At 38.4% G+C, this 26,914-nt stretch overlaps 1 protein-coding gene across 1 annotated transcript in view; it reads left to right on the forward strand.

The window, feature by feature from the left end:
* Nucleotides 1–26,914, forward strand: part of RNF17 (ring finger protein 17) — a 163,111-nt gene that overhangs the window by 49,418 nt on the left and 86,779 nt on the right. Inside the window, exons 10-15 of the mRNA XM_053657917.1 lie at nt 9,880–10,178; nt 10,986–11,063; nt 12,664–12,822; nt 20,122–20,311; nt 21,132–21,300; nt 26,349–26,539. Of these exons, the coding sequence (XP_053513892.1) occupies nt 9,880–10,178; nt 10,986–11,063; nt 12,664–12,822; nt 20,122–20,311; nt 21,132–21,300; nt 26,349–26,539 (1,086 nt within the window). The remainder of the gene's footprint in view (nt 1–9,879; nt 10,179–10,985; nt 11,064–12,663; nt 12,823–20,121; nt 20,312–21,131; nt 21,301–26,348; nt 26,540–26,914) is intronic.

Here is a 26,914-nt window from a genome sequence, read left to right on the forward strand (position 1 = left end):
GTGTCAAACTCATTTTCACTGGGGGACACATCAGCCCCATGGTTGCCTTCAAAGGGCCAGATGTAATTTTAGGACTGTGTAACTGTAACTACTGCTTAACTAGGGGCAAGGAGCTCAGTGCTGCTACTGGGTAGAAACAAGGTGCCAGGCCAGATAAACAAGGTGGAGGGCTGGCTTCAGCCCATGGGCCTTGTGTTTAACCCCTGTGGTTACTGTATATGATTCAGAAATTGAAAAATAAAGGGCAAATTTTTTTCAATTAGTTATATTCTACGTAAAACATATAAGAATAAAAACACCTAGGCGGGATATTCAATGATATATGTGTCAAAGTTATTTCTAGAGATTTTATTCACTCAGCCAGCACTGAACACTGATTTTGTGCTAGGCATTAACACCCTAGACCATGAGATATAAGTCTGAGAAGTTACAACATAAGTAAAGTATGATACATGTAAAACAATAAAGTACAAAATTGCTATGATGGTAATATGTGCAGAATTTAGCGGAGATGCAAAGGAATGGTCACATCTTCTGAGAGTAACAAGAAATCTGAAAAGAGATTTTATTGTCCCTCATCCATGAAAAGTGAGTAGCAGTTGGAAAGGACAGAGGGGTATAGGCATCTTAGAAAGACGTGAGTGCATTGACATAACATACTACATTCAGGGAACTGCATTTGGCAGAGGGTACATGGAGACTAAATTCCAAAAACAGGTATTTGAACTTCAGTTTCTAGACTTGTGCTGTCAATGTGGCAGCCAGTAACCACATGTGGCCATTTAAATGTGTAAGATTAATGGCTTAAACTTAAGCTGAGAAATTCAATTCCTCAGTTACACTGCCACATTTCAAGTCTCAGTAGCCACTTGTGGTTAGTGGCTCCTATATTATATGGTGCAGCATATTTTTTCACGACAACAGAAAATTCTGCTGGAACTATAGCACAGCTGTAGACAACCACTAAAAGATTCTCAACATGAAAGTAAAATAATTAGTTTACATTCTTAAAAGTTCACTCTGGTAATTTACAAGATTATTTGGAAGAGCAGGAGGCTGGGGCTGGAGATAATATTAATAGTCTCAGTAAATGAAGAGAAACCAAATGTAGGTAATAACACTGGAGAGTGATACGGCAAGTGTGGTGCACGCCCTGCCACCACAGGGAAGACCTTCCCAGAGGACTTGCCTCTAGTCATCTTCCCCCAACATGGAGCCCTGCCCTGTGTTTGTCTCTGTGGCTTTTCTTTTGTGCTTCCATGGATCATTATCATTTTTTAAATTAGTACATTCTCTTAGATATTTTCCTAACTTGAATATGGTTACTATAAAATATTTTTAATCAAAAGCTATCCAGGCTGGTATGGCACAGTTGGATTGTGCGCTGGCCTGATAACCGAAAGGTTGCTGGTTCGATTCCCAGTTAGGACCCATTCCTGGGTTACAGGCCAGGTCCCTGGTGGCGGTGGTGGTCAGGAGTCGGGGGCAGCATGAGAGGCAACCCCACCCTGATATTTCTCTCCCTTTCTTTCTCCTTCCTTTCCTCTCTTTCTAAAAATGAATAAATAAAATCTTTAAAAATTTTGTTATAAAAAGAAGTGTTGGGATTGCAATGTTGTGCCCATATTTGCATCCTCAGAAGGTGCTTGGAACTTTATTCCACATGGACTAATTTTACATGGGTGAAGTGCACAATGGCTGTTGGAAGAAACAGATGTGTTATTACTGAATCCATCTGGCTGTGTTGGTTCTTATTTCTAAAATGCTTCTTAAATGCTAATCTGTGACAAAGCTAAACCCATCATGGGTTAACTAACATACAAGCTTTTGAGACCCAATCTCATTTCTTTGATAGAATTACTTTTTAAAAATTGTATTTTATTGATTATGCTATTATAGTTGTCCTGATTTTCCCCCTTTTTCACCCTCCACCCAGCACCCCCCACAACCTTAGACAATCCCCACACCATTTTTCATGTCTGCGGGTTGTGTGTATAAATAAGTTCTTTGGCTACTCCGTTTCCTAAACTGTAGTTTACATCCCTGTGACTATTCTATAACTACCTGTTTGCACTACTTAATCCCCTTACCTCTTTGCTAATACCCCCACAACCCCCTTCCCATCTAGCAACCATCAAAACACTCTCCGTATCCATGATTCTGACTCTGTTCTTGTTTGCTTAGTTTGTTGTTAATTCAGGTGTTGATGGATATGTACTTTTGCCATTTTATTGTTCATAGTTTTGATTATCTTTCTTTTCTTAAATAAGTCCCTTTAACATTTCATATAATAATGGTTTGGTGATGTTGAAATCCTTTAGTTCTTTCCTTGTCCGGGAAGCCCTTTATCTGCCCTTCAATTATGAATGATAGTTTTGCTGGGTAGAGCAGTCTTGTCAGTAGGTACCTGCTTTCCATGACTTTGAATATTTCTTAGCAATCCCTTCTAGCCTGCAAAGTTTCTTTTCTCTGATTTTAAGAGAAAAGAAACTGCACTGCTTTTCTCTTCCTGTTTTTAAGATTAAATCTTGATCTTTAACCTTTAGCATTTTAATTATGATGTGTCTTGGAATAGGTTTCCTTGAATCCATCTTGTTTGGGACTCTCTGGCTTCTTAGACTTGCATGTGTATTTCCTTCACCAAATTAGTGAAGTTTTCTTTAATTATTCAAATAAGTTTACAATTTCTTGCTTTTTTTTTTCTTCTCCTTCTGGCACCCATAGGATGCAAATGTTGGACCTCTTGAATTTCTCCCAGAGGCAACTTACACTGTCCTCATTTTTTTAATCCTTTTTTTGTCTTGTTGTTTTGATTGAATGATTTTTGCTTCCTTATGTGATGCGGGCCCAGGCCCCAGGGGTCCATGTGTTGTGGCTGTCATGAACAAATTCACATGAACTACAGAAGTCCTTTGGAGAAAAAGGGATGGCATGGCTGCTCTCTAAGTGAGAGAGAGACCCCAACCCTTCCTGGACAAGCTTTTATTGCTTTTCTGGGCACATTACATGGAGGATGGTCCTCATTTACTATGTACAGGTTCACTGTAGGTGATTACCTTTTATAGATAACAAAGGAAAGAATGCTGCTAATTACTTCAGAGAAAAGAATGTTGCAAATCAAGGGGAAAAGTGGTTGAACTGGTTACACTCCATCCTTGAGTGGTTTAGCACAGACTTTAGGAAGTTACTTTAAAGACACACAGTAAACATTTCTGCCTCAATTCAGGGTGAGGGAGTTTTAGCTAAAGCAAGTCTCATAGCAACCTAGGTACAATGCAAACCTGATTCCCCATGGGAAAACCTATCCACGGGCACGGGTCCTGTGTGCCGACTCGCTCCCAACTGGACTTTCCGAGTTAGGGGCTGGGCTATATTTGCCACACCATGCAGAACAGTTCCCTGTACTTATGGTCCAAATGATTGTTTTGATTCTCAGCTTCATCTACTGTACTGTAGTTTCCCTGTAAATTGTTCTTTATTTCAATTAGTGTATCTTTCATTTCTTTATTTTTTAATATATTTTATTAAAATATTTTTAAATATATTTTACTATTACAGTTGTCTCATTTTTTGGCTCCCCTTTATTCCCTTCCACCCTGCATTCAGCTTCCCACCAGCATCCCCCCCCCCCCCCCGCTTAGTTCATGTCTGTGGGAAATATACATAAGTTCTTTGGCTTGTCCATTGCCTATACTGTTTGTAACCTCCTCCTGTCTATTTTGTACCTACCATTATGCTCCTTATTCTTTGTACCTTTTCACCCATTCTCTCCCTGCCCACTCCCTGCCCAAATAGCCCTCCATGTGATCTCCATTTCTGTTCCTAGTCCAGTCGTTTCTTAGTTTTTTTTTTAGGTTCAGTTGTTGGTAGTAGTGAGTTTGTTGTCATTTTACTGTTCATATTTGTAATCATCCTCTTTTTCTTAGATAAGTCCTTTTAACGTTTCCTGTAATAAGGACTTGGTGATGAACTCCTTTACCTTATATGGGAAGCACTTTTTCTACCCTTCCATTCTAAATGATAGCTTTGCTGGAAAGAATAATCTTGGATGTACATCCTTACCTTTCATGACTTTGAATACTTCTTCCCAGCCCCTTCTTGCCTGCAAGGTTTCTTTTGAGAAGTCAGCTGATAGTCTTATGGAAACTCCTGTGTAGGTAACTCTCTCCTTTCCTATTGCTGCTTTTATCTCTCTTTATCTTCATCTTTCCTTCATCTTGTTTATTTATTTTTATTTTTATTTATTTATCTTTAGAGGAGAAGGGAAGGAGAGAGGGAGAGAAATATCAATGTATGGTTGCCTCTCATGAGTCCCCTGCTGGAAACTGGCCTGCAACCCAGGCATGTGCCCTGACTAGAAATCGAACTGCGATACTCTGGTTCACAGGACTGTGCTCAATCCACTGAGCTACACCAGCCAGGGCTTATTTTTCTTTTTTAAATATATTTTATTGACTATGCTATTACAGTTGTCCCATTTTCCCCCCTTCACTCCTCTAAACCCTGCACACCCCCTCCCATCTGCATTCCCCCGCTTTAGTTCATGTCCATGTGTCATACATATACGTTCTTTGGTTTCTACTTTTTTCATACTACTGTTACCCTCCCCCTGTCTCTTTTCTACCTACAATCTATGCTACTTTTTCTCTGTACCTTTTCCCCCTGCTCCCCCTTCCACTCCCCTGTTGATAACCCTCCATGTGATCTCCATTTCTGTGATTCTGGTCCTGTTCTAGTTGTTTGCTTAGTTTGCTTTTGTTTTTGCTTTAGGTGTGGTTGTTAATAATTGTGAGTTTGCTGTCAGTATACTGTACATATTTTTTATCTTCTTTTTTTTTAGATAAATCCCTTTAGCATTTCATATAATAAGGGCTTGGTGATGATGAACTCCTTTAATTTGACCTTATCTGAGAAGCACTTTATCTGCCCTTCCATTCTAAATGAAAGCTTTGCTGGATAGAGCAATCTTGGATGTAGGTCCTTGCCATTCATGACTTGGAATACCTCTTTCCAGCCCCTTCTTGCCTGTAAGGTCTCTTTTGAGAATCAGCTGACAGCCTTATGGGAACTCCTTAGTAGGTGACTGTCCCCTTATCTCTTGCTGCTTCTAGGATTATCTCCTTATTTTTAATCTTGGGTAATATAATTATGATGTGTCTTGCTGTGTTCTTCCTTGGGTCCAACTTCTTTGGGATTCTCTGAGCTTCCTGGACTTCCTGGACATCTATTTCCTTCGCCAGATTGGGGAAATTCTTCTTGATTATTTGTTGAAATAAGTTTTCAGTTATTGCTTTTCCTCTACTCCTTCTGGCACCGCTATAATTCAGATGTTGGAACATTTAATGATGTCCTGGAGGTTCCTAAGACTCTCCTCATTTTTCTGAATTCTTGTTTCTTCATTCTTTTCTGGTTGGATGTTTCTTTTTTTCTTCCTGGTGTGCACTGTTTATTTGAGTCCCAGTTTCTTTCCCATCACTGTTGATTCCCTATACATTTTCCTTTATTTCACTTAGTGTAGCCTTCATTTTTTCATCTACTTTGCAACCAAATTCAGCCAATTCTCTGAGCATCCTGATTACCAGTGTTTTGAACTGTGCATCTGATAGGTTAGCTACCTCTTTGTCACTTAGTTATATTTTTTTCTTGAGCTTTGATCTGTTCTTTCATTTGGACCTTTTGTTTTGTTTTGTTTTGATGCACCTTTTACTAGTGAGGGGCAGAGCCTTAGGTGTTTACAAGGGCAGGGTAATCTGTGTCACTATGTTGTGATACTGTTTGTGAGAAAGGGGTCCAAGAGGGAACAATGGCGCCTGCTCCAATCTCTGCTGAATTTCCATCACTTCCCCTGCTACCCTTTTGGTGCTGATTGCTGGTGGATTTTTGTATGTTCTAGGGCCCTGTGAGTCTCTCTAATGAACTTTCCTGTGAGGCTGGGAGTTCCCACTCCCCCTTTGTTTCACCTAGTTTATCAGCATGGGAATGTGGGACTGCCTTGTTGGCCAGCTGCAGCCTTGTCCACCCTGTTCCACAATCTTCTGCCTCTCTGGGTCCGCCAGCCTCCACCTTTTGTTCCCTATTCGCTACCTACCACCTTGCTGCGAGTCCTCTCCACCCCTCCTGCCGGTTTGGATGAATGTGCCTTCTTTAACTCCATGGTTTTCGGACTTTCATGCAGTTTGATTTTGTCAGTTTGGGTGTTTTTTGTTTTTAAATTGTTGTCCCTTTTTTGGTTGTGCAAGGAGGCACAGTGTGTCTACCTATGCCTCCATCTTGGCTGGAAGTCCCCCTTATCTTTACTCTTGAATAATTTAATTATGATATACTTGGTGTGTTCCTCCCAGGATCTAACTTCTTTGGGACTCTCTGAGCTTCCTGGAATTCTTGGAAGTCTATTTCCTTCACCAGATTGGGGAAGTTTTCCTTCATTATTTTTTCAGATAAGTTTGGAATTTCTTGCTCTTCTTACTCTCCTTCTGGTTCCCCTATGTTTTGGATGTTGGGACGTTTAAAGTTGTCCTAAAGATTCCGAAGTCTCTCTTTTTTTTTTGAATTCTTATTTCTTCATTCTGTTGTGGTTGAGTATTTATTTCCTCCTTGTGCTTCAAATTGTTGATTTGAATCCTGGTTTCCTTCCCTTCACTGTTGGTTTCCGGTATATTTTTCTTTATTTCACTTTGCATAGCTTTCACTCTTTCTCTGTTTTGCGTCCATATGCAGTCATTTCTCTGATCATCCTGATTACCAATGTTTTGAACTCTCCATCTGTTACGTTGTCTGTCTCCTTGTGGCTTAGTTCTTTTTCTGGAGTTTTGAATCGTTCTTTCATTTGGGCCATTTTTTTTTTTTTTGTCTCAGTGCATGCGTTACATTGTAAGGGGCAGAGCTTTTGGTATGTGCTAGGGTGGGGCAACCTACTTCACTGTGTGTGTGGGGGAGGGTCAGAGAGGGAGCAATTCCATTTTCTCAGCTGTCTCCCAAGTTTCAGTCACTTCCCCTGCCGATTCCCTGGTGGGTGGTTCTAGGATGCTGTGGGTTTCTCCAATGAATGCTCCTATTAGAGTGGGAGTTTCTCCTGCCACTGCAACCTCCACAGGTTTTTACAGCCAGAGGTTTTGAGACTTTATTTCCCTGCACTGGAACCCTGCGTAGCATGGGCTGTCTCACTCCCCAGTTGTTCCTCCCAGTTTATCCACACATAAATGTAGGACTGCCTGGTCTGCCATCTGATGCCCTGCCTTCTCCAGTTCTCCATCCACCTCCCTGCTGCAAATCCTCTCAGCTGTGGCTGCCTGTCTCCACCTCTCTGAATGAATGTTTCTTCCTTAACTCCTTGGATTTTAGACTTCAATACAGTTCGATTTTTTGGCATTTCTGGTTATTTTTTTGTTTCTAAATTTGTCATTGTCCTTTTGGGGGGTGTGCAAGGAGGCAACATGTATCTTCCTACATTTCCTGTTGGCTGGAAGTCTATTATTTATTTCTGACTGAATCTTTTTTTATGCTACTGAGGTCCTCACTAAGTTCCTTGAGCATCCTTATAACCAGGATTTTGAACTCTGCATCTGATAAATTGCTTATCTCCATTTCATGTAGCTCTTTTCTGGAGTTTTGATCTGTTCTTTCATTTGGGCCATTTCTTTGTCTCCTCATTTTGGGAGCCTCCCTGTATTTGTTTCTACATATTAGGTATAGCTGTGTTGACTCTGTATCTTGGTTGTGTGCTCTACTGTAGTAAGTGTTCTGTAGGGTCCAGTGGCACAGCCACCTGTCATCCAAGCTGGGTTCTCAAGGTACGCCCTTTGTGTGGACTGAGCACATAGTCCTCTTCTAGTTGAGCCTTGATTGTTTTTGGCAGATGAATGGCAGAGATTTACCCACGCTGGTCAGCTACAAGCATTGGCTATGACCACTGACCACCAATCTCCACTCTCCTTGCAGAATCAGATGAGCAGGAGCAAGGTGGTGGTGGTCCGATGTGGTCTGTACCTGTTCACTTGGTGCACTGGCCCTGGGGTTTCACTGGTAGTGCAGGCCAACGTCAGCCCCCACATGTGTTTTGCCTGGGGCCACCCTTCCTGAGCTTTAAAGTAATGTGAGATGTCCTTTACTTGTTCTGGGCTTCGAGATTCCTAGCAAAGCAAAGCTGTGAATCAAGGCTAGATATTTGTAGTGCCAGTCCTGGGACCACTTAGCAAGAGATATAGGAGCTAGAAGCTCACTGAGGCTAGCTGTTGCTCATTTGAGAGGATTTAGGAAGTTGTGAAACATGAGCCAAGACACTGCAGCCATTTATATGGAAAAGGAGCTTGGATGGGCCTATTAGTTGGATGGGTTGGAGTTTTGGGATCTCCAAGGCAGGTCCAACAGTAGTCAGGTTGGTGGAGTCTCAGGTATGTTACCAGCTTGCTGGCTGTGTGGTTCTGTGGAAGAAGGGTTTAGAAAAGGGACAATGGCCTCTGCTTGCCTTGATGCCAGACACTTCAGTTTTTCCCAGTATACCAGTTGCCTTTTAAGCTGCTACCCCAGCATTGGCACTTGGAGTGAATGAGTCTAAGTAGGTGAGTCTGTGTGTGGATTCTTGAAGAGGAACTGCTTGGTGGTTCAGCAGTTTTTCCCACTGACTCAATTGCCCTGGATGTTCAGCTCAAAGCTGTGGGGACTAATCTTCCTGGCACTGGAACCCTGGTCTGGGGGGTATGGTGTGGGCCCGGGATTCCTTGCTCCTGAGATATCCATCCTGAATTTTTATCCCACACACTTGTTGTCTATACCCCTCCTACCAGTCTGGATGGATCTAGTTTCTTTTATTCCACAGTTGTCAGACTTCCTTTCATTCAACTTTCGAGGGTTTTAAGTGATGGTTGTTCTATATTTTAGTTTTAATTTTGAAGTGGTCATGTGAAGACGTGAGCCATGTCTGCCTAAGCTTCCTTCTTGACTGGAAGTCTTGATAGAATTTTTGAAAATATTTTTTAAATTATTCATTTTTAGAAAAAGGGGAAGGAAGAGTGAAAGAGAGGGGAAGAAACACCAAAGCATGCATGAGGGCTCCATCACTTGGTCTCTTCTTGCACACCCCCACTGGGGACCTTTCAGTTCGCAGTCTGGTGCTCAGTCCACTCAGGCACACTAGCCAGGGCTTCATAGAATTTCTATACTTGTGGATTTGGTTGCCTAAATCTGTGTGGCTAAGTAAAGAAGATAGAAAAATACAGAGTAAACAATAAATTATCAGCTGTGGGTTGGTGAATAGTCATATTGAATAGTCTTATCCAAAGGATTCAGACTAATGGTGATTTCTAGCCAAGGCTGAGGTTTCTAACATGATGTTTTAGGATCATGCCCTTCACTGTTTCCTACACTTTACTTTTAAGCTAGTGAATTAATAGAAGAAGTAATAGCATAATTTAAAATCAAGCACCTAGACCAAATCAGAATGACTTCTTTTGAAAAATTATATCCACTGCTGTTTTAGGACCAGGCCATTATAGTGTGACTGTCAGCCTCTTTCTTCAGAATCACATTGATTACACATCTTGTTGCCCTTTTACAACCCTCGGGCTGGGAATGTGCCATATTTATGTGTATGTGCATGGGTGGGGGGGGGTAATAGAAATGTTCTAAAATTAGATTGTGTTGATGGTTCCACAATTCTTAGAGATTCGTAAAAATTAGTGAATTAATTGTGTATAAATTATATATATCAAAAAAAGATGTGTTTAACACATCTGTTTAAGTACCCCAGACAGCTGTATAACTTCACTTCTTTGTGTGTGTCACAAGTGTTAACTATTCTGTGGAAAAGAAATGGGTTGAGGGTAGACATACAGATTTTATGAAGTGGTCTAAAGTAGTCATATGCCTCTGTGTTTTCAACAGGTATGATCCCCAAGAAAATGAAATTGGCCAGAATGTTCAAAATAATCATGAAAAGAAATTTTCTTACTGTGATACATTCCCATCACCAGGAAAGAAAAAGGTTGACATGTCTGCCTTGACTAATGAAGTCCCTCAAACTCCTTTACAAACAGAAACCAGTGATTTGTATTTGGAATCAAAAAAGTCCCAACCACAGAAAGAGGTGGTTGTGACATCCCCCAAAACCATTGCTGTTCTACCTAAGGTGGGATCTAGCCCTGATGTGATCATTGAAGAAATTATTGAAGAAAATACAGAAAGTGAGTGACAATACAAAAACAAGGAAACAAAGTATCATAATTAGAAACAAAGTTAGTACCTTCTGTCCTTGTACTTCACAGAAAGGAACTGCTATTAGCTTACACCAGCCTCCACTGTCAACTTTTTCTAAATGTGGATAATTTTTATTTTAATACAGTAATACAGCTAAACTCTGAGGTGTAAATATAATATTTAATTTAGGGTATTTGAGTTTCTGGTTTTACATATATATCTTGTATAAAAAATGAAAATATAAATGAGATTTGTAGAAGTAATCTCATGACTTTGACCTTAAATTTAATAGTAGCTTCTCCTAAATCTTTGAGATATAACCTGTTATAAAATGAATTATTGTGAATATATTATCTCTTTTGTAACATTTAAATATATCATAATGATTTGATTAGATTTTCAGTGTTAGTGTTCTGTCCACTAACGTGAGAGTGAGATACTACTATGTGGAGTTAGACTACTAGCCTTCTTGAGGACCATTTTTAAGATTCACTTGGTTCTCTGTCCCTGCCATCCCCCACAGATCTGTTTCATTGGTTGGCTCTCCAGAGTGACATTTGCATACAGAAAAAGGACATGCTGTTTTCTCTCATTTCTACTGTATTATCATCACTGACACCTCAGTGAGTTAAGAAGCCTCTCATGACTTTACCTACTGATACAAGGGGTCTTGCCTTTTCAGTATTTTAACAACTATAAATACAGCTTTTTAAATAATGCTATGCCATTGTCAACTTAAAACAAAATTAGTACAATTGCCTTTATTTCCTATTTTGATGAAGCATGCCTCACAGATGATCTTATGGAGACACCTAGTTATTCAAACAAGCCTCCTCAGAAAAAATCATCTATTCCTTTTGGATCAAAAGCAGGTACTTTAACAACTCTGATGTTGATGATGGAGAGTTTGCTGTATGCATAAGAACTCTTAGGTAGCAGGAGGCAATGAGTAAAAATTTCTTTTCAATGTTAAAAGTTTTGGTTGTTTTTAGAAAAAATACATATTTTTTTCAAAATGTAAGCCTCTTTATTTCACCAAAAATACAACCTTAATTATACAAGCATGAGTAATAGTCCTTTGGCAGACTCACCCTCCAGCTGAGATTGGCAAGGGAGCGTGATCCTGCCACAAGATGTAATTTTCTTTTTCTCTTTTTTTAAGCATTTTTTAATTTAGTTATTGTTCAAGTACAGTTTTCTGTCTTTTACTCCCATCCCATCCCCCCCAGTGCTCCCCACCTCCCTCCCATTTCTACCCCCCTTAGTTTTTGTCCATGTGTCCTTCCTATTTGTTCCTGTGAATCCTTCCCTTTTTCCCCTGAAATTCTCTCCCCTCTGGTTCCTGTTAGACTGTTCTGTAAATATTTCTGAAATATTTTCCCCTAACTTATAATACTTCTCTCATTTTCCCCTAACTTATAATACTTCTCTCAGCTGTCTTCCCAGTTACATGCATCCCTTTACCCCATCCTCAATATAGCTATTTTTTGTGATCTGTAGAATGGAAAATTAAGTTGATCCATTCACTAAATTTTTATCTACACTTGGCTATCTCCAATTCCAGTTCTCCAAGTCTTTGTTTTTTAAGCATTTTTACTAGATAAAACATGTAGTAAAAATTAAATATATGTATTAAAATTACATATATGCATTGAAATACTCTGTGAAACTTTTCCTCTAACCCATTCTGTCCTGTTTGTCTCTCCCTTCCAGGGTTTCTTTATGCATATACAAGCAGATATGCATAAATTATTTTTCTATTTTTTTTACAGAAAATATAACATTTATTAATGCTGATAACAAAGGTATTAAAAGAATAGTGTTCTTAACATTATGCTCTGGAGATTTTTTCATATCAACAGTGACATTTCGCTTAATTACTGTTATATACAATAATTTCCTCGCTTTCTTTTACTGTAGCCTACCCTGCTTCCATGAAAACACACACATCTTCCCCTAAATGCTGCTCTGTCGACTTTTCCCAGACATTTTTTTCACACCTCTCTAACCTGATATGATTTGGGATTCGGGGTGGCTCTAAGCGAATTGTTGATTCTTTAGGTATAATATAGATTAAACAGGATTTGGGGAGCTATAGTAGAAACCTGATCATTATCAATGTGGTTCTGAGTTCCAAATATGTTCATAAATAAATCCTGAAGTTTTATTGTAATACAAGGGAGTTACAGCATATAGTTGACTTTAGAATCAACTACCACATGAACTGCAATTCTACTTATCTAACGTTTTTGTGAGTAAAATAAAATATTTGTAGTTCAGATAGCTAAAGAATTTCTTGTTGAAGATGTGATTTATTTGTTTTAGCAGTCTAGTTACTATTTTGGGTTTGGACTCTTGTGGGACCTAAGTATTCTAGAGTTTGCAGAATACTGTTTTAAAGGATATTGCATTCAGTTTTAATGCATTTTCCCCTAACTTATGGTTTATTAATAATTAAATATTCTTATCCAGGTTCTCCAGAGTTAGTTTTTGTAAGTCATGTAATACATCCTTGCCACTTCTACATTCGGAAGTATTCACAAATAAATGAAGCAACAGCGATGGAAAAGATGGTGAATCAGTTCTGCAATAAGAGTTTGCACCTTGACCCTTCAGACATCTTGGAGCTAGGTAATGGAATATTACTCCAAGTTAAAATATCAAGTTTATGTAAATATTGTAATATTTGTCCAACCCAAATAAACATTTATACTCTGAGCATAAAGTTTTAGAATTATTGAACTTAAGTTAAATTTTATTTAGGTAAGTTAGCTAAATGTTAAAATTAACCACTGAGTGCAGTATATATAAAAACTCTATTACAGAACAATATGAGTTTTGTTTAAATGACAAAACCCGAGGCAGGGGAATTATGAAGTTTTCCCTTTGTCTCCAGGGAAAATTATTACTCATAATGTGCTAACAGTCCCCTGATGGCCACATATGAATTTTGAGGATGTCATTGAACACTTGATGAGATGCAGGAGGATGGTGGCATCCATTTCCTACGGCCTCCTGGAGGATAGATAGTTGGAAAACTTAATCAGCCCATTCTAATTCTAACAGCATGTATAATTTGCTATAAGTGAGGCTTCCATTACAAATATTTTCCTTTTAACTCTGTTGGCTAAATTTGATTACACTCTAATAAGGTGAAAGAAGCTATGATTTGTTTGACTGATAGAGCCTTTTTCTCATTCTGTTAATAGCAATCAATGTCAATATGTAAGTAATGCCCAAAACTGTTACCTGTTTAGTCTTATGTAGTAGTTCTTATTAAAGGATGACTAATTATAATTAAAATGGGAAACTTCCAAGACAAGGAGAGAATCTTAAAGGCAGCAAGGAAGAAACATACAAGCGAGCCCCAATAAGGCTAGCAGTTGACTTCTCAATGGAAACGCTCCAAGCCAGAAGAGAATGGCAAGAAATATTCCAAGTAATGAAAACCAGGGGCCTGCAACCAAGCCTACTTTACCCAGCAAGGCTCTCAATTAATAAGGAAGGCCAAAAGAATATACCTCCACCAAACCAGCACTGCAAGAAATGCTAAAGGGACTACTTTAAGAAAAGGAAGGAAAAAAGTGAGAGAGAAAGGAACATAGGTATGAAAAAATGGCAGTGAATAAGTACCTATCAATAATAACCTTAAACACAAATGGATTGAATGCTCTAATCAAAATACATAAAATAGCTAAATGGATAAGAAAGCCTGACCCACACATATGCTGCCTACAAAAGAACCACCTCAGAATAAAAGACATACACAGACTGAAATTGAAGGGCTGGTAACAAATATTCCAAGCAAATTGACAGGGAAAGAACCAGGGTAGCAGTACTCATATTAGATAAAATAGACTTCAAAAAAAGAGTCATAAAAAGAGACCCACTGGGTGGTGGAAATGGGAGGGAGGGAGGGAGGGAGGGAGGGAGGGAGGGAGGGAGCACGGGGCGGGGTGGGCTGGGATGGGAGAAATAGACAGAAAATTGTACTTGAAAAATAACTAAATAAAATTAAAAAAAAAAAAAAACCCAGAAGGTCACTTCATAATACTCAAGGGAAGAATCCATCAAGAAGACATAAACATTGTAAATATATATGCACTCAACATAGAAGAACCCAAGTACATAAAGAAAATCTTGGAGGACTTCAGGAAAGATATTGACAGCAACACAATTATAGTAGGGAATTTCAACACTCTGCTGTCAAAATTGGATACATCTTCCCAAAAAATATCAACAAAGATACTGCAGCATTGAACAGTGTCCTAGATCAAATGAACTTAACTGATAAATGTAGAGCCTTTCATCCCAAAGAAGCATAATACACATTCTTTTCAGATGCTCACAGAACATTTTTAAGGATAAACCACATGATAAAACACAAAAAAAGCCTCAACAAATTCAAGAAAATTGAAATTATATCAAGCATTTTCTCCAACCACAAAGGAAACTAGAAACTCCAACCAGAAACTAGAAATCAATGCCAAGGGAAAAAATTAGAAACACTCAACCTCATGGAGATTGAGTGGCATGCTATTAAACAATGAATGGGTCAAGGAGACCAAGGAAAAGTCAAAAAGGTTTTTGAAACAAATGAAAATGAACTCACAACTATCTAAAACTAATAGGATACAGCGAAGGCAGACTTGAGAAAGAAGTTCATAGTGATCCAGGCCTATTTAAAAAAATATAGAAACATTTAAAATAAACAACCTATACCTACACCTACAAGAACTGGAGGAACAACAAAAAACAAAGCCAAGAGCAAGTAGAAGAAAGAAAACCAATATCAGAGCAGAGTTAAACAACATAGAGACTAAACACACAATTCTAAAGATCAATAAATCCAGGAGCTGGTTCTTTGAAAAGATAAACAAAATCGACAAGCCTGTAAGTAGACTCATTAAGAAAAAAAGAGAGGACCCAAATAAACACAATCAGAAATGAAAGAGGTGAAATGACAATTGATACCACATAAATACAAAGGATTATAAGAAATTACTATGAAGAACTATATGCCAAGATATTGGAAAGCCACAGTGAAATGGACAAAATTCTAGAAAAATATAATCTTCCTAAACTGAATGAAGAAGAAGCAGAAAGCCTGAACAGACCTATAACAACAGATGAAATAGAAGCAGTAATCAAAAACTCCCAACACACAAAAGCCCTGGACCAGACAGGAGAATTCTACAAAGCATTTAAGGAAGAGCTAACCCCGATCCTTCACAGACTGTTCCAAAAAATCCAAAATGATGGAATCCGACTCCCAAACTTCTTTTATGAAGCCAGCATCATCTTAGTCCCAAAACCAGATAGAAACACAACAAAGAAAGAAAACTTCAGGCCAATATCGCTGATGAACATAGACACTAAAATCCCCAACAAACTACTGGCAAACCACATCTAGCAATACATTAGAAAGATCATACAGCATGACCAAGTGGGATTCATCCCAGGGATGCAAGGATGGTACCATATTCACAAGTCAGTACTTGTAATACATCACATAAACAAAAGCAAAGACAAAAATCACATGATCATATTAATAGATGTAGAAAAAGCATATGATAAGGTACAGCACCGATTTATGATCAAAACACTTAGCAAAGTGGGGATAAAGGGAGCATTTCTCAACATAATAAAGGTCATATATGAGAGACATACAGCCAATATCATATTCAAAGGACAAAAACTAAAAGCTTTCCCAGTAAGATCAGGAACAACACAAGATTATCCACTTTCACCACTCCTATTCCACATAGGTTTTAAAGTCCTAGCCATAGCAATCAGACAAGAAAAGGAAATAAAAGGCATACTCATTGGAAAGGAGGAAGCAAAACTGTCATTCTTTGCAGATAACATGATAGTGTACATAGAAAATCCTACAGACTCAATCAGAAAACTGCTCAACCCAGTAAATTAATTTGGCCAAACAGCAGGATACAAAGCCAATATTCAGAAATCAAAGGCATTTTTGTATACCAACAATGAAATATCAGAAACAGAAATCAGGAAAAAAATACCATTTGATATAGCAACAAGAAAAATAAGATACGTAGGGATAAACCTAGCCAACGAGGTAAAATACCTGTATTCAAAAAACTATGCAACACAGAAGAAAAATTAAGGAAGACACAAACAAATGAAAGCATGTACCATGTTCATGGATTGGAATAATAAACATCATCAAAATGTCCATACTACTCAAAGCAATTTAGAGATTCAATGCAATACCTATTAAAGTACCAATTACATATTTTACAGATATAGAATAAACATTTCAAAAATTTATATAGAACCACAAACAACCCCGAATAGCTGCTGCAATTTTGAGAAAGAAGAACAAAGTAGGAGGGATCACAATACCTGCTATCAAACTATTACAAGGCCACAGTAATCAGAACAGCCTGGTACTAGCATAAGAAAAGATACATGGACCAATGGAACACAATGGAGAGCCCAAAAATAAACCCAAGTCTCTGTGGTCAATTAATATTTGACAAAAAAAGGAAGCATAAAACGGAGCAAAAATAGCCTCTTCAACAATTGGTGTTAGGACATCTGGATAGCTACATGCAAAAAAAAAGAAACTTGAGCACATACAGAAAAATAAATTCAAGGTGGATGAAAGATTTAAATATAAGTCGTGACACCATTAAAGTCGTAGAGAGGAACATTGGCAGGAAAATCTCAGATATTCTATGCAGCAATATTTTCACAACTTTGTCCCCTAGAGCAAGGGGCATAAAGGAAAGAATAAACAAATGGGATCTCATCAAAATAAAAAGCTTCTGCATGGGTAAGGAAAACAGCATTAAAATAAAAAGAGAACCAACCATATGGGAAAACATATTTGCTAGCAATACCTCAGACAAGCGTTTGATCTCCAAAATATATAAAGTATTCACATGACTCCACTCTAAGACAGCAAGCAACCCAATTTAAAAATGGACAAAGGACTTGAACAGACCCTTCTCCAAGGAGGACATAGAATCCAGAGACACATAAAAAGATGCTCGGTATCACTAGCCATCAGAGAGATGCAAATTACAACCACAATGAGATACCACCTCACACCATTGAGAATGGCCATCATAATGCAACAAACAAGTGTTGGAGAGGTTGTGGAAAAAAGAGAACCCTAGTGCACTGTTGGTGGGATTGCAGACTTGTACAACCACTATGGAAAACAGTATAGAATTTCCTCCAAAAACTAGAAATGGAACTGCCTTTTGACCTGGCAATTCCACTGCTAGGATTATATCCTAAGAACCCTGAAACACCAATCCAAAAGAACCTATGCACCCCAATGTTTATAGCAGCACACTTTACAATAGCCAAGTGCTGGAAGCAACCTGGGTGCCCATCAGTAAATGAGTGGATCAGAAATCTGTGGTACATTTACACAGTGGAATTCTATGCAGCAGAAAGAGAGAAGGAGCTCCTATCCTTTGAACAGTATGGATAGAACTGCAGAGCATTATGCTAAGAGAAATAAGCCAGGCAGTGAGGGACAAATACCATAGGATCTCACCTTTAATAGGAACCTAATCAACAAAACAAACGAGCAAGCAAAATATAACTAAAGACATTGAAATTGAAAACAGGCTATCAATGACCAGAGGGAAGAGGGAGAGCATAATAAGGGGAAAGGAGAAAGGGTTTACAGGAATAACTATAAAGGACATACTGACAGTAACGGGAGGGGGATAGAGATGGGAAGGAGGGGGAAGAGCTGGTATGGGGAACGGTGTGGCTAGCAGGGAAAAAATGGTACTTGAACAACAATAAATGTTATTAAAAAGTAAAGTGTGATGAACTCTTAGCTCATGTACGTAGCTTAACAGAATATTAGAAGCCTAGGGTCATCATATGCTTATGACAAAAGATTGATAATTTTTTTAAAAATAGCACTTAAATTATTAATATCTTAGAGGAGAGAACTATAGCGTTAAACTTATTTTGTATGGCTGCAAATAATTCCCCCAAATTTAATATATGCCCAAAATTGCTCAGCTTACATTTAGAAAATGTTCTAAGAAAGCCGGAAAGTCATTCTTTGTTTTAAGTTAAGAACAATTTGACTGCTGCCAAAAGCTCACCACAGTGCGCCATGCTCACAGCCTTTGCGCATCCCTCTGCTCCAACATGGCAAAAATGTCCAGTCCTAGTGAGACTGACTGGTGCATCCAGTCTCCGATCGCTGTTTTCCAGAGGTATGCTGGAAAGGACAGTAACAGCTATACACTTTCCAAGACAGTCCCTAACCTTCAGGAGTACAGAACTGGCTGCCTTCACAAAGAACCAGAAGGACCCTGGTATCCTTGACTGCATGTTGAAGAAATTGGACATGAACAGGGATGGGCAGTTAGATTTCCAAGAATTTCTAATCTTACTGGTGGCCTGGCAGCAGTTTGCCATGAGTCCTTTAGCTGTTCCCAGAAGTATACCTGAGAAGTCCTTGGAGCCGGCCCCCAGACCCACACTCTTTCCTTCCAGCTTCCCAGTTGTCATCATCTCCTCACAGACCACACATACCCTGATCCCAGCGTATCCACCCCCCATGCATGCCCCTCCAGCGAGTAGTAATAAAACATTTTTTAAAACAAACCAAAAACTAATTATTATTTCAAGGTAAGTGCATATGATTTAAATACTCAATTATATTTTGAGAAATTTTTACAAGGAGAGAAATGTTTTATGCTTTAGAAAGGTAACTTATTATTCCCTTTTCTCTCTCATTCTTCATTATGTAGAACAGCAAATGGCTTCAACAGGCTTTTTTTCTTACCTGTTGCAAGAGAGAATGGTTTATTTAATAGCATGTAGTATAAAACTAAGAATATGTGCTTATACACATGAGGTGTATAAGCATAAGAGAAGGGCCCGTGACGATCTGAACAGCAAACAAATGTTTTGGTTGAGCTTAAAATTTTAAAACCCCACTCTGAAGTGCCTCTCAACACTCCTGTTTTTATTAGCATGCACAGAGGTGAATATACAGCATCCTGTGTTTATAATCAATGATCATGGCTTACCAAATTCTCTGTGATGCATAATTGTTTTTAAAAGAATGGGTTTTAAGACTACCTACATTCTCTTCCCACTCTTCTAAGTAGCCATTGTGAATTGGAGTAGCTTTTCAACCTCTTTGCCTGCTTTCCTCTATGTGATGGAAGCACCATCTCCATAGGTTAGTTGACAGAGTAAGTGAATTCAAACATAAAATACTGAGGATATTGCTGAGTTCACTGTAAGCATTCAAATTCAGGCCTCTTTTTTCCTAGCTCTTTTTTTTTTCCTTGCTATTAATTTGTAATTCATCTGATCCCTCCATGAAATCATCCTCTGCTGGTTAAGTCTTTGGTTCATCTTCCCTTTCTCTGAACTCCACTGTGTATTAATATAATTTTGGCATTTCACACTGCCTTTTTCATTGTTTTTTTACTCTCATTCTTCCTAACCAAGTAAAGGTAATTGATTATTATTTTCTGTTACCAAAGTATTTTACAATTTTATGTATATCTGTACATGCATTTGTTGTACATATATAAGGATAGAAGGTCTTATTGTTACAAGTACAACATAATGGAGTAATTTATTTTCCTGTCTTTCTTGAGTGTCTTGATGGCAGTATGCTCCTATTCATCTTTGTTATAGTTGATAAAATTTAGGTCCTCAAAAAGTGATTGATGAGTATTCTTTGTTTTTATCTCCCCATTTAGCTCATAAAGTTCTGTATAACACTGCCCTAATACAGTACTTTCATTCTGCTCATAGTTCTTGATATATAGTGCTACATCATCAGTAGATAAATGAGTTGACTTCTTAGTAGTGTAACTAATGTACACATTTGTAAACTGGAGCTTATTAGGTATTATTTCTCCATAAATATTGATATGATTTGCCTCCCTTGTTATTTAGGTGCAACAGTATTCATCAGCAGTATTGAAAATGGAATGTGGTGTCGAGGAATTATTACTGAATTAATTCCAATAGAAAAGGAAAATATTAGAAAATATTGTAGTCCAACCAAATTCTCAGTCTGTGAAGTTGCACTAATACAAATATTTTTGGTGGATTTTGGAAATTCTGAAGTTCTAATTGTTGCAGGGTATGATATTTTATAATTATTGTGTATACCTGGTCTGTTCGGAAACATTTGTGATTGTGGGGAGGGTATAAAGAATAAAGGAAATTGGGAAAAAGTGGAGAGGAGTAATTTAAATTTCTTCACTTCCAAGCTATATGCTTTTTATTTTGCTCTAGTATTTGTCTTACTAATTACTAAATTAATAAAGTATTAATTTAACAGTGTTGCTAGACAGGAACCTAAGAGGAGGAGATGTTCTTGATGTATCTGAACTTATTCTTCTTTGTTTTTTCAAAGTATGGGAATGATGTATAAAAATAGTTGATTTGAACTAATGTGTTAGTTATAGTTAGCTGTAGGATGATCGACTAAAATTTTAATAAAATTATTATTTTATTAATGCATGCTAAAGTGGCATAGTGTCTAGCTCACTCTATATTAAAAATATTTTCCAGGAAAATAAAACAAATTAAGAATGCTTTTGTACTAGGGACCAGTATTAACTACACAGCATGGTCACTAATTATTTACTGGTCATAGCTTTATAAATAAGTAGACTTCTATTTGGGGGCATCATTATCCCCTTAAGTTTAAGCTAAATAGATATATGAAAGACAACTCAGAAGAAGGCAATTGAGTATTAATTCTATAGATAAGAAAAAGTGTCTGTACTTACAAAAGCTAGATTTAATCTATTTAATAAGGAAATAAGCATTAGAATATAATTTTCTAGAAGATTTAATGTAAGGAAAGTACCCTTAGAAATGTGTAACTTTTATGGGAAAAATAAGTTTGGGTTTGAAGCATTATTTTCAAAAAATATTATTGGAATTCTTCCTAGAATTGGCGATAGCCATGTGAGATCAGAACACATTGCTGAGCAACATGTAGTAATAAATGACTTATGTCTAGCCCTAAGGAAGTCTGAACCATACATTGAAGGGCTGCTGAAAGACATCCAGCCATTAGCACAACCATGCTCATTGAAGGACATTGTTCCACAGAATTCAGTAAGTGAAACTGAAATTATGCTTTCATCTTGGGGGCTAAGTATTCCATTTTTGGCTAGGTATTGCCAGTCAGGTTGCTGAGTATAGGTTTAAGGCATCAGTACTGGTAAATCCATTTTGCATAGTAATCCAATAGGTGCTGATGAAAAAAGAGACTAACTTCACTTTCCACAACTGGAAATGTTCTTAATGGGAACTTGAATTGAATAAACATATATGAACATAATGATATATGAAATATCCAAGCAAACCACTAAGTTTTGAGGTTAAACAAGTATGGGAAAATAAAATGTGTGGTTTTGTTCCTATACATTTCTTCACTGTCTCCTTGGCACATTGTTCATTACTTACAGTCCGTATGGCATGCTGCTTTGTAGTATTTATGAATATCTGGATATTCCTCATCAAGGTTGCAAATTTCCAGGAGATAGGGGTTGTGTGTAAGAATACATGTCAAGAAGTTATATTATTATTAAGTCTATAAAACAGGAGTCAGTGTTTTTGCTCACTATTATACTCCAGGCATGTAGCAGATATTTGAAAGAATAAGTAAATGTAAATGAATAAAAACTAGGAGAAAACATAAAAATGTGTCTTCCTCAAAATGGTAATCTGTTTTTTTATTATTTTATTCTGAGTAGGCTTTACCTTTATGCTCATAAAACCTTTAGAAAAGGGTTTTTTTAATTTAATTTTATTTTTTTTTATTGATTATGCCATTACATTTGCTCTATTACCCCCTCCTTTCCCCTCCACCCTGCATACCCCTTCCCCACCATTTCCCCCTTTAGTTCATGAACATGTGTCTCAAATTCTTTAGATTCTGTATTTCCCCTACTATTCTTACCCTCCCCCCTATCTATTTTCTATCTACTGTCTATACTACTTATTTTCTGTACCTTCTCCCCCCTTCCCCTCCTCCCACTCCCCTGTTGCTAACCCTCCATGAGATCTTCATTTCTATGGTTCTGCTCCTGATCTAGCTATCCTCTTAGTTTGCTTTTGTTTTAGGTGTGGTTCTTATTAACTGTGAGTTTGCTGTCCTTTCACTGTTCATCTTTTTTTATCTTCTTTTTCTTAGGTAAGTCCCTTTAACATTTCATATAGTAAGGGCTTGGTGATGATGAACTCCTTGAATTTGGTCTTATCTGAGAAGCACTTTATCTGTCCTTCCATTCTAAATGAAAGTTTTGCTGGGTAGAGCAATCTTGGTTGTAGATCTTTGGTTTTCATGACTTGGAATACCTCTGCCCAGCCCCTTCTTGCCTGTAAGGTCTCTTTTGAGAAATCAGCTGACAGTCTGATGGGAACTCCTTTGTAGGTGACTGTCCCCTTAGCTCTTGCTGCTTCTAGGATTCTCTCCTTCATTTTAATCTTGGCTAATGTAATTATGATGTGCCTTGGTGTGTTCCTTCTTGGGTCCAAATTCTTTGGGACTCTCTGAGCTTCCTGGATTTCTCGGAAGTCTATTTCCTTTGCCATCTTGGGGAAATTCTCCTTTATTATTTGTTCAAATAGTTTTTCAACTGGTGGTTGTGCCTTTCCCCCTTCTGGTACCCCTATAATTTGGATGTTGGAACGTTTAAAGATGTCCTGGAGGTTCCTAAGCTTCTCCTCATTTTTCTGAATTCTTATTTCTTCATTCCTTTCTGTTTGATCATTTTTTCTTCCGTCTGGTCCTCTCCCTTGATTTGAATCCCAATTTTCTTTCCATTACTATTGGTATCTTTTGTATCAGCATTCATTTCAATTAATTTAGCTTCCATATGTTTCTCTAATTTGTGACTAAAATCCACCAGTTCTGTAAGGATCTTTATAACCAGTGTTTTGAACTGTGCATCTGAAAGACTGGCTATTTCTTCATCACTTAGGTCTATCGGTTCTGGGGCTCTGAGTTGTCCTAGAGCCATTTTTGGTCTGTTCGCGCTGTTAAGTGAGCAGAGCGGAGCGAAGCCTTAGTTGTTTACCAGGACGGGGCGACCCAGGTCGCTGGTTTGTGACGCTGTGTGTGGGGGCGGGGTCAGAGAGGGAGCAATGGCGTTCCTCTCCGCTAGCCCAGCGCAACCAGTCACTCAAACGCCTCGGGCTTGCTTATCCGATCCTAATTTTGCGAGCCTGCTGCACCGCGGGTTTCCCTTCTCACTGGTTTCTCTGCACGTAAATGCGCGCGACCGACTGAGCCACTGCGCCTCTTCCCTGTGCGCTCCGGCAGCCAGCTCGCTGGCGATCAGTGCCCTTGGTTGCCTGTGCGCACTGCGCACCGCCCCGGGAATTTTTTCTTGCTAACCTGCTCCGCTGCTGGCCTCACTCCTGTACCGGTCCAGCCGAGTATCTAGTTGTCCTTTGGACTCTGTATTGTCGATTTTCCGTGTGGCTTGGTTGTGACTGCTGTTAAAAATAGTTGTTCTTAGATTTGGTTGTGCACAGAGGTGAGGTGGAACCTCCACCTACTTCTCCATCTTGGCGGAAGTCCCTAGAAAAGGTTTTATGTTTTGTTTTTAAGAAATGTGTAGTTTTGATTCTTGAAATTTACTTTACATTTAGGTAAAGTTTCAAAGATAAACCTAAAAACCTTTTTTCCATTAGGTGAATATTTTTCTTTATTTAAGTAGCATATACCTCATTTATTGTAGTAATGGGACCTAAGTTCACTCATGATGATTATAAATATCTTAAAGCAATTTTTAAAATACATTTCATAGATTATGCTATTACAGTTGTCCATTTCCCCCTTCATTTCCCTCCACCCTGCACACACCCTCCCACCCACATTCCCCTCTTTTAGTTCATGTCCATGTGTTATAAGTTCTTTAGCTTCTATATTTCCCATACTATTCCCTCCCCCTATCTATTTTCTCCCCATTGTCTATGCTACTTATTCTCTGTACTTTCTCCCCCCTTCTCCTCCTCCCACTCCCTGTTGCTAACCTTCCATGTGATCTCCATTTCTGTAGTTCTTCTCCTGTTTTAGCTGTCCACTTAGTTCACTTTTGTTTTAGGTGTGCTTGTTAGTAACTGCAAGTTTACTGTCCTTTCACTGTTCATATTTTTTTAATCTTCTTTTTCTTAGATAAGTCCCTTTAACATTTCATATAATAAGGGCTTGGTGATAACTCTTTGAACTTCACCTTATATGAGAAATGCTTTATCTGTCCTTCCATTCTAAATGAAAACTTTGCTGGATAGAGCAATCTTGGATGTAGGTCTTTGGATTTCATGACTTGGAATACTTCTTTCCAGCCCCTTCTTGCCTGTAAGGTCTCTCTTGAGAAATCAGCTGACAGTCTGATGGGAAGTCCTTTGTAGGTGACTGTCTCCTTATCTCTTGCTGCTTCTAAAATTCTCTCCTTATTTTTAATATTGGTTAATATAATTATGATGTGTCTTGCTGTGTTCTTCCTTGGGTCCAACTTCTTTGGGACTCTGAGCTTCCTGGACTTTCTGTAAGTCTATTACCTTTGCCAGATTGGGGAAGTTCTCCTTTATTATTGTTCAAATAAGTTTTCCACTTGTTGTTCTTCCTCTTCCCCTTCTGGTACTCCTATAATTTGGATGTTGGAAAGTTTAAAGATGTCCTGAAGGTTCCTAAGCCTCTCCTCATTTTTTTTAATTCTTGTTTCTTCATTCTTTTCTGTTTAGTTGTTTCTTTTTTCCTTCTTGTCCACTTCATTGATTTGAGTCCCAGCTTTCTTTCTGTCACTTTTGGTTCCCTGTGCATTTTGCTTGATTTCACTTAGTGTAGCCTTCATTTTTTCATCTACCAAAATCAGCCAGTTCTGTGAGCATCCTCATCACACCAGTGTTTTGAACTGTGCATCTGATAGGTTGGCTATCTCTTGGTCGCTTAAAAGTATTGGCTCTGGGGCTTTGATTTGTTGTTCTGTTTGAGCCATAATTCTTTGGTCAGGTCATGCCTATTACGTATGAGTGGCAGAGCCTTAGTTGTTCACCAGAGAAGGGCAACCCAGTCACTGGGCTGTGAAGCTGTATGTGGGGGCGGGGTCAGAGAGAGAACAGTGGGGCTTGCTGGCTTGTATTTCAGTCCCTTCCACCACTTCCCAAAAGCAAATTGGGCCCTTCTAGTGCTGGTTCCTGGGTGGGTGGGCGGGCTTGTGTAAGTCCTAGGGGCCTGTGGGTCTCTCCAATGAACTCTCCTCTGATGCTGGGAGTCTCTTCCAGCACCTCCACCTTGACAAGTGTTTCCAATCTGTGCTTTTAGGCATTACTTCCTGTTCCTGGTGCCCTGGGTTGGGAGGTTTGTCTTGCTGCCTGTTTTTGCCTTGTTTATCTACGTGCGAATGTGTGACCATGGTTAGCCAGTAGTCTTGCGCATCTCACTGGGTCTGCTTGTTTCCTCCCCACGCCTGGGGTCTGATACCCCCATGCCACCTACATGCCTGCCTACACACCCGGGTCTGGCAGCCACCACTTTTCCCTGTCCCCACCCCTCTTGCAGGCATCCAACTCTGCCCCTCTTACTGGTCTGGATGAATGGCTGTCGGTCTTCCATACAGTTCAATTTTCTGTCTGTTCTGGTTGTGTTTTTGTTTCTAAATCTTTGTTGTCCTTAATTTTGGTTGTACGAGGAGGCACAGTGTGTCCACCTATGCCTCCACCTTGGCTGGAAGTCAACTATAAACATCTTGATTGTATTACATAGCTTCCATTAAACTTCCAAAATTACCTTTTGAATATTTTATCATTTAAGTGGGAAATTTATATGTAATACATGTTTTATTTAAAAATATTTATAATCTTTATCCTAAGATTAGAAAAAGAGAAATTTCTTAGTTTCTCTAAGAAGAGCAACTAAGTCCTGAAGTACAGTAGCTATACAACCTTGAGATGATATTTGTATATCAAAGTATGACCCACAACTGTGCGTCTATAAGACTGTCCTCAGATATGTGGCCCCAGCTTCTGCTTTTAATATCTGTGGTTAGCTCAGTGCCTCTGCTCAGATTTGCAGACTTCGGTTGGTATAAAGCATTGTAACATTAAAGCTAATTGTAATTACTGAGTTCATTAGAATTTAACTTTTTCCACAGAATGAAGCTTGGGGAGAAGAAGCTAAAGTAGAGTTTTTGAAAATGGTAAACAACAAGGCTGTTTTAATGAAAGTTTTTGGAGAAGAAGATGGTGTGCTTATTGTAGATCTGCAGAAACCACCAACAAATAAAATAAGCAGTGACATGCCTGTGTCTCTTAGAGATGCATTAGTTTTTATGGAACTGGCCAGGTAGGTAATTTATTAAACCTTATATATTTTTTGAGATTATAGCTATAAATTGGAATAGCAGATTTTACTTTTAAACTATGGGCTTCAAATTTAACTTCAATTTTCTCTGTTAAGAGGTTAAAAACATTGCTGTCATGTTTTCTAATTACAGTTGTCTGAAAACTTCATTCAGATCATTTGATTTAAAGAAATAGAGCACAGTACCTCAAAGTAGAAACTATTTGTAGATAGTGAAAAATACTCTTGATAACTTCACAAGCAACTGTACTAGGGTTTCAAGAATTGTAGTTCAGAGTTCTGGCCAAGATAGAGGTGTAGGTAGAAACCCTTCACTTCCTCACACAACCAAAAGGAGGATAACAACCAATCTAAAAT

Source organism: Artibeus jamaicensis, unplaced genomic scaffold (assembly GCF_021234435.1).
Source record: "Artibeus jamaicensis isolate MK-2021 breed Jamaican fruit bat unplaced genomic scaffold, CSHL_Jam_final contig_2002, whole genome shotgun sequence".
In the NCBI taxonomy this organism is placed as follows: Eukaryota; Metazoa; Chordata; class Mammalia; order Chiroptera; family Phyllostomidae; genus Artibeus; species Artibeus jamaicensis.